This window comes from Lissotriton vulgaris, chromosome 4_1 (assembly GCF_964263255.1).
Source record: "Lissotriton vulgaris chromosome 4_1, aLisVul1.2, whole genome shotgun sequence".
In the NCBI taxonomy this organism is placed as follows: Eukaryota; Metazoa; Chordata; class Amphibia; order Caudata; family Salamandridae; genus Lissotriton; species Lissotriton vulgaris.
Window position 1 is genome coordinate 610,808,553 of NC_141691.1, and position 16,691 is coordinate 610,825,243.

Below are 16,691 nucleotides of genomic sequence, written 5' to 3' on the forward strand. Positions count from 1 at the left end.
AAATAAGGCCCTTGGTACTTGCATTCAGTGTGATTGGTGCATTCTCTGCTGCACACTCCCTCACTGGGTCTCACACTATCACAGCTGACTTACTATTGCATAGTCTATCCCTTGGGATCACAGTATCCTAGCTAGGCTCTGCACTGAATACTCAATAATTGGCCTCGAGATGTCACTCTATTGCTCATTGTAGCGCAGTATTACTGATGGCTCTTTAGTGCACACTGCATCACTGGGCCCCAGAGAGGGCTCTCCATTGCATCCTCTATCACTGTGCCCACATTCTCAACGCTGAGTGCTCTACTGCACACTAGATTATTGGGCTGCCAAAAATCAATGATGAGCTCTCTGTTGCCCACTGACCACAGGACCCACCAATGTTATCAATGGTTCTCTATTGCATACTTCATTCTGGAGCCCTAACTAGACTCGGAACATGCATTCGAATACTTACATGATGGTGATACGCTGCACATATCATTGCTACATATTCAACTCTCAGCCACACTTTCATTACTAGGCGTCATCATTTCTTACAATAACACTGGTAGTTCACAGAGCAACTCTTGACCACACGCAGTTCCACTCTGTCACTCTCTATTGCACACCTTTTCACTGCGGCTTCCAAAAAAACAGCTTTTCTGTAACATGTATGTCAGCACCCCTGCAGACAAACTTTCTTTTTTGATTCAGTGTAGGCATTATTTACCTCTTTAACTTTTAATTTTCTCCTCCAATCACCCCTCATTCCACTGAAGGTAAATGGGCAAATACCATTCTCTGCCAGTTTTCAACAAATTCTCATTGGTGTTCCCAAACTTTTGCAAGCATGTTACTGTACTCTACTTGTAAACATTCAATGTCAAAGCTCGGGGAGGCATCATCTCTACTCAAGTACCAGCTCCCTACTTCTTAAAGGGTAGTATTCGACTGCTGCTCTCTTTCTTTGGTAATAAGAATGCTTCAGTGTCCATTGTTTAAGGCCTAATCTCATTAACATACCCAAGTAGTTGGTGGAAGGAAATGTCAGAGAGGAAAGAGCTATACTTGGTGGTTTTCACGCATGTGTTTCTATAGTCAGCAACTCCATGCAGTTGAACTCTGTGTTCCTCAGATCATAGTAGTATTACGGGCAATCCCTCCTGTTTTGCTCCTCTGCACATGCACCATCTGGCAACAGCTAGGTAAATCACAGGACATAGGTATATGGGTGATATTTAACCTTTTTTTTAAAGTTCCCCTCATATTATTTTATGAATTGGAAGCTCGTCTACCTACGTACAACCCTGTGATGCTCTTTCATGGATGAGGGTGAGACCCCTGCTTCAGTTCTTGATTTTCTTGTGGCAGTTACATCTTTGGGTAGATGTTAAATATTTCAAAGGAAGTCTCTTAACCACACTAGTGACTGATCAGCACAAACCATGCATGGCATGCACTAAACACTCTTCTGTGGAAGACAGCAAATTAAAGGATCGGCATATAAACACTGAAGCATTTTGAAGCATTTGTCTGAGGATCAGAGATGCTAATGGTACTGGTATGTTGTGGTATTCACCTGGTATTCACCTGGTGATACAAAAGGGGATGATGGACGGAGAGTTTGAGCAAATCAAAAACTCACCCGCAGTCAACTGATCTGGGTTTAATCCATCACCATTCTTTAACTCACTCCGCCACCCCAGTTCAGACATGGCCATATGCAAATCAGTCTGACCTTGTGCCTCATGGGAACAGTCCAGCCCGAACTGCCAAAGTCATGTCTTCCCATCAGCCAGGCTAGCTTTAATCCAGTGGCAAAGTGAGCAAGGGACTCAGGTCAGAGCATACCCTTCTAACTTAGGGCGAACAAAGCAATACAAAAGGGGATGATGGACGGAGAGTTTGAGCAAATCTAACACTCACCCCCAGTCAATTGATTTGGGTTTAATCCATCACCATTCTTTAACTCACTCCGCCACCCCAGTTCAGACATGGCCATATGCAAATCAGTCTGACCTTGTGCCTCATGGGAACAGTCCAGCCCGAACTGCCAAAGTCATGTCTTCCCATCAGCCAGGCTAGCTTTAATCCAGTGGCAAAGTGAGCAAGGGACTCAGGTCAGAGCATACCCTTCTAACTTAGGGCGAACAAAGCAATACAAAAGGGGATGATGGACGGAGAGTTTGAGCAAATCTAACACTCACCCCCAGTCAATTGATTTGGGTTTAATCCATCACCATTCTTTAACTCACTCCGCCACCCCAGTTCAGACATGGCCATATGCAAATCAGTCTGACCTTGTGCCTCATGGGAACAGTCCAGCCCGAACTGCCAAAGTCATGTCTTCCCATCAGCCAGGCTAGCTTTAATCCAGTGGCAAAGTGAGCAAGGGACTCAGGTCAGAGCATACCCTTCTAACTTAGGGCAAACAAAGCAATACAAAAGGGGATGATGGACGGAGAGTTTGAGCAAATCTAACACTCACCCCCAGTCAACTGATCTGGGTTTAATCCATCACCATTCTTTAGCTCACTTCGCCACCCCAGTTCAGACATGGCCGTATGCAAATCAGTCTGACCCTGTGCCTCATGGGAACAGTCCAGCCCTAACTGCCAAAGTCATGTCTTCCCTGTACCGGAAACAAGCATCCTGGAACCGATTTCTGGCATTTCAGCCGTCATCAGCCAGGCTAGCTTGACTCCAGTGGCAAAGTGAGCAAGGGACTCACGTCTGAGCATACCCTGCCCACTTAGGGCGAACAAAGCGATACAAAAGCGGATGATGGACAGAGCGTTTGTTCGCCCTAAGTTGGCAGGGTATGCGATGTGATGTCCTGCGTCGAGGATGTGTAATGCAGCATCGGTTTCCGAGGAGCTGCAGGGCTGCGATGCAAGGTCCTGTGTCGAGAATGCATCATGCAATGGTCGTTCTAAGGAGCTGTGAGGTCCTGTGTCAGGTATGCATCACACAGCAATGGTTTTAAGGAGCTATGGGCTGCAATGTGAGGTTCTGCATCGAGGATGCATCATGCAGTGGGTGCTCCAAGGAGCTTCGAAACTGCACTGTGAGGACCTATGTTTGCGATGCAGCGCACTGTGACGATTCTGATGCAGAGCTATGAGGCGATATGTCGCGATGCTTTGGTTCTGCAGAGGCCACAGCTGGGCTGGCACATCACCTACAAGCCCACATCCTACGACCAGGGCTGGGGTGGCACCCCTTGGGGGTGTAGGACTCACAGCAGGTAGAGTCCAGGTGCAGGGTTCAAGGTGGTTGAGCCTTTTCTGTCCCTGAGGCATCAGTGCAGTATGGCAACAGAGTAGCAGAGCAGCTGAGTAGCAGTCCTTCTTGCAACAGAGCAGCACAAAGGTCGTGAGTCTTCCACTGGACTATAGGTGCATTAAAGAGTTGGATCTGAGGGTCCAATATTTATAGCTGGTGCCGACTTTGGAGTAGGACAGGATTCTAGAGTTCTTCCCCCTACAGAGGTGTCTGACATTTCCTGCCTCCCTAACCTAGCCCAATTTCTATCGGGGCACAAAAGACTGCTGTGAAATCCTTTGTGAGTGTGCTGAAGCAGAGTTTATGTGATGTGCAAGTTGATAGCTCGGCCCCCTTTCAGAGTCAGAGATGGCCGATCCTGCCAACACCTACCTATTCCTCCTTTGTCTCACTGTCTGGGAACAACACACATAGACCAATTGCCAGCTAGACCTGGTCATGTGACCTAGGACACAGGCTGCTGGCACCAAATGGTTAGGACAAGAAAATGGCAACTTTCCAAAAGTGTTTTTTAGAATTGTGACTTAAAATCCAACTTTACCATTAAAGGGGGCTTCAACTTACACATCTTTAGAGACCAATCTCAACATTCATGCCTGCTCCCAATTGAAATGTATCACTTATTAAATGTAATAATGTAACCCAATGTTAACCTGTGGGGGTGGCAGGACGTGCAGTAGTGAAAAACGAATTGAAGAGTTTTTCACTACCAAGGCATGTAAAAGTCAAAAGTACATGTCCAACTTTTTAAACACACTCCAACCTGCACCATGGGCTGTTGAGGGCCTAGGCTATGCGTGACTTACATGTAAGTAAGTAAAAAAAACTTTATTCGATTTGTATCGAAAATCACAAAAGTATACATATAAAATGCATAAAATACATGAAATAGAAATCATTAGCACAGTACCTTCATTACAAATAATGAATAAATAAATAAAGTAGCCAATGAAGCTACAAAAATGATCTAAAGGAATCACAACATTAAAACCAGGTAAAAAAGAAAGAAAAAACCCACAGATTTAAAATAGAGAATGGATACTAACAATAGCCTCCCGTGAATAACCCCAGATTTAAAAAAATGAGTCAGATAAGAACAAATGGTAGGTGATTTTAACATTTGCAGAAAGAGATAGGCCAGTCTAACATGATTAAAATGTATTGGCAGGATTCGGCGGATACATTTTGAACGCAGATGGTTGAATCTAGAGCATATCATGACAATGTGGAGAGAGTCATGGAGAGAGACATCATCACAGGGACAAGGCAGAAGATCTGAAACTTTGCACCAGGAACCTTAAAGTAGCAGTGGTTGATAAAACATGTTCAACATGAAATATGCCAGAAGCCTTAAATGATAATTAGACATCTCCAGTAACAAATAGGGCTCCAGTCCAGGTACAGTTTTCACCATAATAAATTGACGCTTAGAGCGTTTATTATGAGCCACGGACTCACATTCTGCAGCCGCTCTTACATAAATGCCTGTTTAAGCTACGGAATATCCCTCCTAACTATGCCCTCTGGGTCAGTAAACAATTCAAGATGGCCTAGTGAATTCAAAGTTTGTCTAATGTAAGCTAACCATGGACTGCTCAGCATACAATCCAGAGCCATACAGTCGCAAATGTTGAGCCTGTTGAGAGACAGATCCTCTTTCAACCAAACTTATAACCAAAATAGCAAATGTGTACCCAGATCCCTCCTCTTTGTGAAGCATCTTGGAGGGGTTGCTCACTGGTACTTTGAGAAGACATCTCCAAAAAGTATTTTCTGTGACCTGAAGCTGAGGGCAACACATGTGTTCCCTGATTTTACAGACATAACCAGCCAGTGAGTAACAATTGGCCTTTAAAACTGTAAGCACGCCTCTCTGTTAGTTTAACCTTTTCGTCTTGCCAAAAGTCCAACCCCATTAATTATCACTTTGAATATCATGGTCTTTTTCTTCAATAGGGGTTGCCAAGAGAATCTGGAATCCAAATGTTTCTCTAAACATGGGAAAAGATCGACCCTAAAGATGGGGTGACCCTTGACCATGAAACCTTTAGACCTAGGGCCCACCAACATAACATGGGATTTAAGGAAATTAGTAGTAAGATCAAGCGAATCCATGTAGATGACAAAAAGATCTAATAGCCCCTGCAGGCCCTTAGCTGTTCAAGACATTAGGACGGCATCATCCGCATATAAAAGAACAGGCAGATGACCACCACCTACAATTGGAACATTCACCTCTGGGTCCAACGGGGCGTTATATGTAGTAAAAAGAAAGCTTGAGCCTGGCAAAAGGTTTATTTTGCATGGTGAAATGACTTTTTAAAATGCACATACAGGCTGCAATGCAGGTCAGAGAAATGTTTAAGAGGCTACTTAAATGAGAGGGACAAAAAGCGCTGCATGCCCAATTGCAGCATTTAATTTACAGGCCTTGGTTACATGTAGTACGCTTTACTAATTACTTACAAGTAAATTAAATGTGCTAATTGTGTGTAAATCAACTTTGCCATGTTTAAAGGTGAGAGCACAAGCACTTTAGCACTGGTTAGCTGTGGTAAAGCCCGCAGAGTCCTCAAAGTCAACAAAAACAGGTTCAGAAAACAGGATTGAGAAGGCAAAAAGTTAGGGGTAACCTTGCACAGAGGGCAAAGTCCAACAGATATCCATAATGATTCTGTCTCCATTAGAGAATGTGCGTGACAGTTAGTCCAGCTGTTTGTAAGTGTCCGTCAATTGTTTTATGTGACAGACAGCCATTCTGTTTGAACATGGATGGGTTGTGTGTGATGATTAGCTCTGCTGTTTGAAAGTGTCCATCAGTGGTTGTGTGTGCAAGATATCCCTGCTGTTTGAAACACTCCACAAATTGGTGTGTGTGTGGTAGATATCCCTGCTGTTTGAATGTGTCCATTCACTGTTGTATATGGGAAATAGCTTTGCTGTTTTAAGTGTTCAGTAGTGGTTGTGTGTGAGAGATAGCCCTGCTGTATATAAGTGCTCATCAATGGATGCATGTGCTAGATATCCCTGATGTATGTAAATGCCCAACAATTGTCATATATCAATTGAAAGCTAGTTGTTCTGTAGGGTAATTTTTTCAATAGATCACAATGAGGTATTCAATGAAAGTAAAGCTATACTGTTGAAACCTGTGATTTTGCAAACACAGCTTTCTGCTGCCTTTCAGATAGATTTGTGCTAAACAACTACCATTAAGGCCTAATCGGTTTTAAAATTAGGCGCACCCAACTTACCAAGTTTTGCACAACAGGCTGCTCTGTCTCAGACGTGAACAAGGAAGTAGAAGCATCTGGCTATAGAAAAAAAACATCAGGAAAAGTGAATAAAAATTCAGAATTTCAAATGTGAAGAAATCACAAGCATGCAAATAATATAGCGATGTTAATTGCTTGAATAAGGAATATGATAACATGCACCTTTATTAAAAAAAAGGTAAAAAAAAGTATCAAAAGGTACACAAATGAAAACTGAGCCTGCGTCCAGATGTAGGTTTTTAAAGTTGGAAGGTCATTGCCTAGAGACTGTTCCAGAGGTGTCACAGAGTTCTGTGTAAAGGGACAGCTTAAGAATAAAGTTAGGTCTAACTAAAGTGTTATATACAAATATTATGCATTTTCCAGACTAAACTTTTTTACGTGAATGAGTTTATTTTGCCCATTTAAAGTGTACTATGATACAAGACTTTGTAAAAACTAATTTAGAATGCTCACCTAGTAACTACATGAAACATGGAAGAGAATGCAGTGGGGGTATCTTCAGAAAGTGCAAAAAGGTGTGTCCCTGACACAATTGATACGCTTGTTTTTTCCTACAATCTCAAGCCAACTGCTCTTATTGCACATTTACATATGGGTAAAGTCATCAAATTTCAGGTCTTGGTTACATCATGGCTACTCACGATGATTTGTGGTTCTAGGCAATTACTTAGTGATGGAATTAAACCATCAGACAGTGATAAGGTACATCCCTTCTTACGTTTGACATGTAATGGATCTTGACACATTCAAGGTGAACATTTTGTGCCCAGTCTACAAAGATTTTCCTAGGAGTAGCTATGACTTACTCTTTTACTACTCCTTGCTTACTATTTAAGGAGTAATTCGGGAGTTCTTTTGGTTTACTTCTTGAAACTCACGGCTAAGCCAGAATACATCAAGAGAATATCACATTGAACTAAATCAGAGCTGGTGCTTTCTATACTTATTCAAAAGTAATTTGCATAACCATTGGCTTCTTTTTGGCTCAGGAGCTTTCAGTCAGTCGCCTGAGGTATTGTTAATTAAAATCATGGTATTAGCCAATAGGATTTTAGTCTCAACTTCTTTCTATTGACTGTTTGGGTGTATCCTTCTGCCTCCATTGAAATGCAATGAGAGACAATGTGAAAGCTGAAAAATACAATCTGTCATTCAATACACATTTAATTCTTTATCTTATACATCCATTGTATATACAAGAAATCCCTTTGTAATAGTTGTGCACACCACTAGACATTTTCATATTATTATTGACAGTGCTCGAGAGAGAATGGCAAACCTCTTGGCTTTGCAAATGAGTGTTGACATAATTCTACAAGACACATCAATAGATGATTAATTTAAACGGATCTTTAACGTTGAGTGACATAAGGCTAGGTGTGAATATGCAAAGACTGTGTGTTCTCGAGGGAAGTTAAAAAAAAGTCATAGATTAAAAGATCTTAGTGCTGATTTATGGGTATGATACTTAGTACATTTTAAGGGCAATCCAAAATGCAAGAAGTCCTGTTAACAGCTATCACCATTCAGCCGTCTGTGAATACTGTCATTTAACAGTCCTCTATGGAAAAGATGTCAGTGCAGATATTTTAAACAGGGAATGCATCTAAAGAAACCATTAAATTATTCAGCTGTTTATTATATAATATTCTTTGCAGTACAGGGCCTACAAACAACATGGTTCTCACTGAAGGTACACCCTCTTACAGAAATGAAAAATTCTAGGGAGCTTCAATTTAATAAGAAGAAGTCTGTGAAATATAGCAACTGGTAGGCCGTGTTAATCAGAGTTTAAACTAGGCGAGTTTGTTAGTTGTTTTTTACTGCAAATATGAAATTGTGGATTCGGATAAAAATGCAAACAAGTGATGATTCACCAGAATGTGTTTGTAAAGAGTTATCTGGGCAATTTAAATCATATATTTAGTGAATGGTTTCCTATTGCTATGGTACTTATTGTCATAGATGTCGTTGTAATTATATGATTTTTTTAATGCATTTCTGATACTTTTTTTGTACCATATTTATTTTTGTCTAGGTTCGTAAATCACTTTGTTAGCATTTCCTCCGTCGTGATTTCCCTTTTCCATTTTGTCACGGCAAACGTTTTAAATGAAATGGGGCTAATTTAGAAGTCTCCATGGAGCACATTTAGTGCCTAAAATCAAACAGTTCATTTTTGGGCAAAACAAATGTGCATAGTTCCTGTGAGATTCGTGCTGCACTGGTTTAATAACTTGTGCACCGAAACCTCATCCACTCTTAACCAAACAACGTGCGCACAAGCATATACCTCACCTGTGAGAATCCATTAAATGCACCGCTGGATGCCTGGGCAAAAGTAAAGATGACGTCACATTGTGTTAAAGAATAATCATGAGCGTGCTCAGTTTTGCAGTCACGCTTTGACAGATCATAACAGCTGTAGCAGGAAAAGTGTTTAAAGTGAAAGAATAGGATGGGATGTTTCAAAAAACACCCAGTAAGAGCAGGAGTGCAGAATATGCGAAATTAAAAGCAATGACACAAATGGTGCACTGACACGGATAGTGTATCACGTCTTGTAAATGCACGGTCTTTGTGTCAATTAAAAACATTTACAGTAATGGAGATGACATAAATAAAGCAGGTCAGATATACCTAGACTGGGAACACACATTACAACTTGCTAATAGTGATTTTGCACAATCACACTTAATTTATGTTTTTGTTCCAGCATCTATGTCAGGGTGGCATGTTTGCTGTATATTTGAGCATTGGCCCCAGCACATTCTACGCCTCTCTGTTAATAAGTTATTGAATTTGCTAATATTTGATATTGTGATTCTCAGTTACAATAATCTTTCTTCTTATAGGCAGGCCTAAAAATAACACTCAAGTTTAGCCAGTAGGTTAGATTAACGCTCCTTTCATGTCCTTCCCATTAATATTTTTGTAATCAGAATCTCAAGTCTGACTGGTAGAATTGCATATGGCAAAGTTGCTGCCTAGAGGAGTCTAACTTATGGGCTTGTTGCCCTCTTTAATGAATATAATTGACCAGACTGATATTACTCTGTGGAGGAAGCCCTGATTACTTCACTACAATATGAATTATTGACATACATTTATTTAAAATATCCTGTAGGTATATATAAATGGAAGTGCTTGCTGGACACAAGAGTAAGCTTCATAAATAGTCAAAAACATAAGGAAGATGAGAGATGAGTCATATACGGAAGCGTTCAATAAAAGGAAAACTGGTTGATATTCGTCTAGTGGATTCAGATAAAAATGCAAACAAGTGATGATTCATCGGAATGCATTTGTAAGGAGTTATGTTCGGAATTTAGATGATATATTTAATGAATGGTTTCCTATTGCTGTGGTATTTATAGTCATTGATTTAGTTGTGATTATTTGATTTTTTATACATTTCTGATACCTTTTTTTGTACCATGTTTAGTGCTTTACTTGGTGCGTAACTCGCTTTGTTAGCATTTCCTCCATCGTGATTTCTCTTTTCCATTTTGTCACGGCAAACGTTATAAATTAAATGGGGCTAATTTAGAAGTCTCCATGGAGCATTTAGTGCCAAAAATCAAACAGTTCAGTTTTGGGCAAAACAAATATGCATAGTTCCTGTGAGATTCGTGCTGCACTGGTTTAATAACTTGTGCACCGAAACCTCATCCACTCTTAACCAAACAACGTGCGCACAAGCATATACCTCACCTGTGAGAATCCATTAAATGCACCGCTGGATGCCTGGGCAAAAGTAAAGATGACGTCACATTGTGTTAAAGAATAATCATGAGCGTGCTCAGTTTTGCAGTCACGCTTTGACAGATCATAACAGCTGTAGCAGGAGAAGTGTTTAAAGTGAAAGAATAGGATGGGATGTTTCAAAAAACACCCAGTAAGAGCAGGAGTGGAGAAAATGTGAAATTAAAAGTAATGACACAAATGGTGCACTGACACGGATAGTATATAACGTCTTGTAAATGCACGGTCTTTGTGTCAATTGAAAACATTTACAGTAAAGGAGATGACATAAATAAAGCAGGTCAGATATACCTAGACTGGGAACACACATTACAGCTTGCTACTAGTGATTTTGCACAATCACATTTAATTTACGTTTAAGTTCCAGCATCTATGTCAGAGTGGCATGTTTGCTGTGTATTTGAGCACTGGCCCCAGCACATTCTACGCCTCTCTGTTAATAAGTTATTGATTTTGCTAATATTTTATATCGTGAGTCTCAGTTACAATAATCTTTCTTCTTATAGGCAGGCCTAAAAATAACACTCAAGTGTAGCCAGTAGGTTAGATTAACGCTCCTTTCATGTCCTTCCCATTAATATTTGTGTAGTCAGAATTTCAAGTCTGACTGGTAGAATTGCATATGGCAAAGTTGCTGCCTAGAGGATTCTAACGTTTGGGCTCGTTGCCCTCTTTTAATGAATATAATTGACTGGACTGATATTACTCTGCGGAGGAAGACCTGATTACTTCACTACAATAACAAATTATTGACATACATTTATTTAAAATATTCTGTAGGTATATATAAAAGGAAGTGCTTGCTGGATACAAGAGTAAGCTTCATATATAGTCAAAAACATAAGGAATATGAGATAGTAAATTATTGTGCGTGAGTCCTATAAGGAAGCGTTCAATAAAAGGAAAACTGGTTGATATTCGCCTAGTGGATTCAGATAAGAATGCAAACAAGTGATGATTCAACGGAATGCATTTGTACGGAGTTATGCTCGGAATTTAGATCATATATTTAGTGAATGGATTCTTATTGCTGTGGTATTTATTGGTACTGATTTAGTTGTGATTATTTGATTTTTTATACATTTCTGATACCTTTTTAGGTCTCAGCTAGCGTAGGCTGCACACATGTGCAGTCTCACCAGCGAGACTTATTGACTCTGAGGAGCGAGGGTAAGCCCCGCCCCTCTTCTCCATTGGCTGGCCTCCTAAACGGCAGCCAGCCATTGGAGAAGATGTCTCAGTTACGTCATTGTCTTGCTCTAAGCCCCGTCTTTTTCGGATTGGGGGGGCGTGTTTTTTTGTTTTTTTTGTTTTTTTCTACCCTCTTCTCCATTGGGTGGAATGCTAAACAACAAGTCAAAAACACGCCCGTTGTTTATATTCCAGCCAATCGAGAAGAGGGGAGAAAGAAAAACACGCCCCCCAGTCTGCAGAGGACGGGGCTTAGTCACAAATGGCGAGCGCTCGAGCGCTTGTTTATGTATTTAATCCAGGACTATTTCAACTGAAAAAAATATCAATGCTTTAATGGGAAAGTTTTGTCCGCAAAAAAAAAAAACTATTGCTGAATATATTTGATTTGCTGGGAGGAATATTTTATGGGGAAAAAAGTAGGAAACCATCAACATTGCTGAGAAACAACAGACTGAACCCTTCATCAATAAGGAAAGGAAAGTTGGTAAGTGTGCACCAACATATCACGATTAACACACACTTGATGTTTTCTTGTAAAAGTACGCCCTGTATCCAAAGAAAGTCTGACCAGGCTTCCCAAATCGGGGGGGGGCTTCTAAGATGCACACAAGGGGGCCGCGGCTGCCCCCTGCCTGATGTCGCAATGAGCTCTCAGGCTCCTCCCGGTGCGGCAGCGGATGGTGTCTCTGCTGCTGAGCAACAAGTAACGGGAGCCGAGGCCCGGGTTATCTCAAAGCCGAGAGAAGCTACAACCTCGTCAGCCACTGCAGGGCGAGGAGAGGCCCCGGCTGAGCGTGCAGTCCCGGGTGACCTGGGCACGCGCAGCCTGCAGCGCCCTGAGTGGAGGCGGCCGGCGGCAGAAGGTGATCTGGGGATGGAGGGGTCTGTGTTGTCCTCCGGCCTGAGGAAGGCGGCACGGCTTCCAGTCTGTGGAAGATCCGCGCGTCTCCCTGTGGTCGAATGTCTCCCTCTGTATCTTTCTGTTGCCGGGGGGAGGAGGGAAGCCGTTTGATCAGCAGGCACTTGAATTGGGAGCAAGAAACATGCCAGAAGGCGCTTGTTTACTAACATTCCTGCCGCCTTACCCACACGCTTCTTGCTGCGAGTTGGAGTAAGGGTTTTCTGGGAAAGGATGCGGTGCAGATGTGCACAGAAGTTTTCCCTATGTGATGTCTCAGTACTACAGTGAAAGTCAATAGCAATGCTCAAATTATTAAGTTATCTTTGCCACTGTGCTTGTACTGACTGAAATGTGTGCGTAATACAGCAAGTCGTTCTGTATTACCCAGTTTCTGTGTTGCGGGCACAGTGCGCGTGGATGGTGCTCTGTGATACACAGTAATTACTGCGGTGTACTTTATCACAGGCATGAAACTGTTAGAGGGATAGGTGTACATCTACCGTAATGGAGTACGCCATTACAGGGCAGATGTAAATCATGCAGAGTGTGCCCATCCATTGTGGTACAGTATAGCAACGTTACAGTAAATATTGTGGTTTGCAGTGCATTAGCACACAGAATATTTATTATCCCATAGGCGTCAGTGCAGAATAGCTGCAGCCCAAGAGCACACTATGCTAGTATGAAACATAGTTTAATGCAAGGCAGTGTGAAAGAATATAGCATTACAATTCTTCAAGGGATCAGTACTTCTTGGCTCTGACAGATCCCACTAGATCCTAAGTGTGTTGATCAAAAGAATATATAGCATGTCATGGTACAGTTTGATAAAGCGTAGTTCACACAGTGGTAATGGGAAAATCCTCATTGAACAGTAGTGTAACACAGGGCCTTCATTTAGCATAGAAGGCCGCCAATATAGAGGGGCGCAGGGAGCTGTGTGCATTAAGTTAATGCCAACAGCAGCACCCCGTCATCTTGCTTCAGCCTTGTCCATGTGTGCACGTTTCTGTCTGATTTTCCAGTTTAAAGTGGTTCTAATCCCTCATTATCACACAGTGGGCACTGTTTTTACCATCCCAATACCCCCTCACCAGCTCTTCACCGTCTCACCTCCTGCTAACACACACCAACAAAGTCATCATCAGCGCGAGGCAGCTGAGCTGTCGGTGATTTAGGTGCGCTGGGGGTGGTGCGGAGATGTTTGTGCTCAGGGGCCATTCACACCTCTGCCAGGGCCTGACCAGTGAAGGCAAAAGCCCCCCTGCTGTCTCATTTAATTCACTAACACTAAGCATCAGCAAGGGTGCCACATTTCTCCCCGCCCAGGGCGCTAGCTTCACAAGCTGTATGTGTAATAGATCACGAGAGGCTGTTGGAACCCAGTGCAGATTGTTTGTTAACCTCTTGCTTGCTGTAAACCTTACGGCCTTACTCATTAATGTACGCAGGACTGAGCTAGTACAATGATATGCCATCCGCATGTTCATGTGACCGTCTTAAGACGTTTTTTTCATTCCTGCCAACCGAGAGTTACGTGACATCCACTCCAGGGAAGTTTGGCCCGGGTCAAAAGGATGAGCTGTTTATGGGACAGAAAGACTTGTATCCACATGAGTAGGTAGAGGTCATACAGGGGATTTTTTAGACCTTCATGGATAGCAGAGTAATTCAGAGCAAGGAAGAGGTGAAAAGGGTCAGCTCTCAGAGCAAAAGAAAGCACTTAAGTTGTCTCCTCTGTCTTCCTTCTGAGAACAACGTAAGTGGTTTGATTGCCAGTCAGAAATCAGACAACCCTAGTGTTTATTATACGAGCGTGATCTGTTTTTTTTAAGAGAATTGTGACTTTGTTAAACATGGCCTTACTTAAAATTGCAAGAATCTATACCAAAGATCGTACGTATTTGAAAAACAAATTCCATGCTTTACATCTGATACAAATGTTGCAGTGCGGAGTCACCCATTTTTAGGTCTCGGCTAGCGTAGGCTGCGCACATGTGCAGTCTCGCTGGCGAGATTTAATATCTCTGAGTAGCGAGGTTAAGCCCCGCCCCTCTTCTCCATTGGCTGGCCTCCTAAACGGCGGCCAGCCATTGGAGAAGAGGTCCCAGTGACGACATTCTCTTGATCTAAGCCCCGTCCTTTTCGGATTGGGGGTGGGGGGTGTTTTTTAGTTTCTTTCTCCCCTCTTCTCCATTGGCTGGAATGTAAAAAACAACAGTCAAAAATATGCCGTTGTTTACATTCCAGCCAATGGAAAAGAGGGGTGAAAGAAAAACACGCCCCCCAGTCTGAAAAGGACAGGGTTTACAGACTCCTGCTGCCCGTCTCGCTGTCTCCTTCGCCTCGCCTCCTCCTGGATCATCACGGAGGGTGAAGCTATAAATAGTTAGTGTTTCAAGGAAAACTGATATTAGTACCTCTAAAAAAACGTATATGATATGTAAGTTCTAATGTATACTTCTAAGGGGGCGTGGGCAAGATGACTCTGCAGATAGTTGCCACGCGGTGAGGCTCCATTACATTTCGGACCCATCTACACTTATCCTGGTGTTCCTTGCTTGAAAGATCCCCCATCCACTGGCGAGGGACACCCCCACCCCCCCACCGGAAGATAAGTGACAGTGGGGGGAAAAAGGATGAGGACATAGCCTGCAAGGCTCGGCACACACTCATTGCTGCTACCGACTCCTGCCGCAGGGTGGCATAGTGTGAGCTGATGAGGCCCCATCTTGCCTGGTACGACAGCAGCTATAAAAACAGGGCGGAGTCTGCAGTGCTTTGCTCAGGCACCCGTGTGGCCGGGGGTTAGTGAGTGGCCAAGGCTCGATTGCCACTTCACAAAGGGAGCGGCTTCCTAGGAGAAGACCGGCGTCCCCTCCTTAATTTTCACTGCGGACTTTGTGATAGTTGACCTCGGAGAGCAGGGCCTTTGGGTTGCTCCACACCTCTGTGCGAGCAACGAGGCAAGGCTATTGGGGGCAGTGAGAGACCAGCTTCGAGTAGCGCTGCAGCGTGGTCCTGAGCTTTATGTAGGTTGCTGAGGTGAGAGCAGCTACTTTAGGTAAACACCAGTTGCTGATTTCCACTACACGCTGCCAGCTGCTGAGCTGGGGCTGCCTCAAGGAACCTACATAGTGACCCACAATGAGGGTCTGGAGACCTCTGATTAGGCTCTGAAGTCCTGAGTTACACTGGTGAGTGCTGTGGACAGCCAGGGAGTGGGGGTGCACAGTCATGTGCTCGGCTCCCCGGTTCGTTTCCACTGGAAAGGGGGCTGCTTCAACCCTCCTCCCTGCCCTGCTCACATGTCTCTTCCTCATCGCAGTACAGGGTTTGTGGGGGAGGGAGAGCCGTGCACCTTAATCCGAACCCCTGCGCTATGGTTTTTTTAATCATGCATGTTCTCGTTTTGACCGTGAAGTAGTTTAGTAATCTCATAATCCTGACAAAATTGTACAAGTGTAAATCTTGGGAACGCTCTTCCCACCCGAGAAGGCCTAAAAAATTGTGATTTAGACGTCACCGTGGCACAAGCATGTATGTAGAATTTACCAGGTGGAATCCGACCGAGGTATATGTCTAACTATTAAACCATTCAGCCTTCCGACTCACACACCCACCTTTTCATCGCTCCGCATGTTTATCCGTGTATACATCGACCCATTCATCCGTCCGTTTATGCATCCTGCGGTTGATACATCAATGTGTATTCCATCCATTCCACCACCTATATTTTAATTTCTCCATCTGCCTTGCCACCAATTTATCAATTTATTAATCCATCCATTCACTTGTCCAGCAAATGATTTGTGAAGACATCTATCAGATAGTCATCCATTAGACCCAATGTTTAATCGCTCCACCTGCCTGTCAGCCAATATACTCCCATCTAAAAATCAATCGCTCACCGACCCTTATTCACTCATTTATCAATCAATCCATCATTAATCCACCTGCATCTATCTATTCATGTGTCCATCTGCCCATCGGCTAACCATGAGATCAGCTTGTAAATCCACCCTTCCACCTGGCCAGCCTGCCCAAGTGTCCACCCACGCATCTTTCTTCTATTCACCCTCCATCTAATCTGCGGAGGCAGCATATGCAACCAGTGGCATGTGGAAACATTAAAAAATGTCATTTGCAATGCCAATAGCTCTAACTTTAACAAAGACGAGACCATTGCATTGTAAATGCTTGTTTTGTACCATGTTTAGTTTTTTTCTAGGTTCGTAACTCGCTTTGTTAGCATTTCCTCCGTTGTGATTTCACTTTTCCATTTTGTC

At 42.9% G+C, this 16,691-nt stretch overlaps 1 protein-coding gene across 6 annotated transcripts in view; it reads right to left on the reverse strand.

Annotated features, from left to right (window-relative positions):
* Positions 1–16,691, reverse strand: part of AMPH (amphiphysin) — a 987,297-nt gene that overhangs the window by 120,343 nt on the left and 850,263 nt on the right. For 5 of the 6 annotated variants that reach the window (XM_086964852.1, XM_086964849.1, XM_086964850.1 and 2 more), the window contains one exon: positions 6,519–6,578. In XM_086964852.1, the coding sequence (XP_086820978.1) occupies positions 6,519–6,578 (60 nt within the window). Of the gene's footprint in view, positions 1–6,518; positions 6,579–8,840; positions 8,874–10,256; positions 10,290–16,691 lie in introns of all 6 variants that reach the window. The other variant, XM_086964854.1, reaches the window with a different exon arrangement.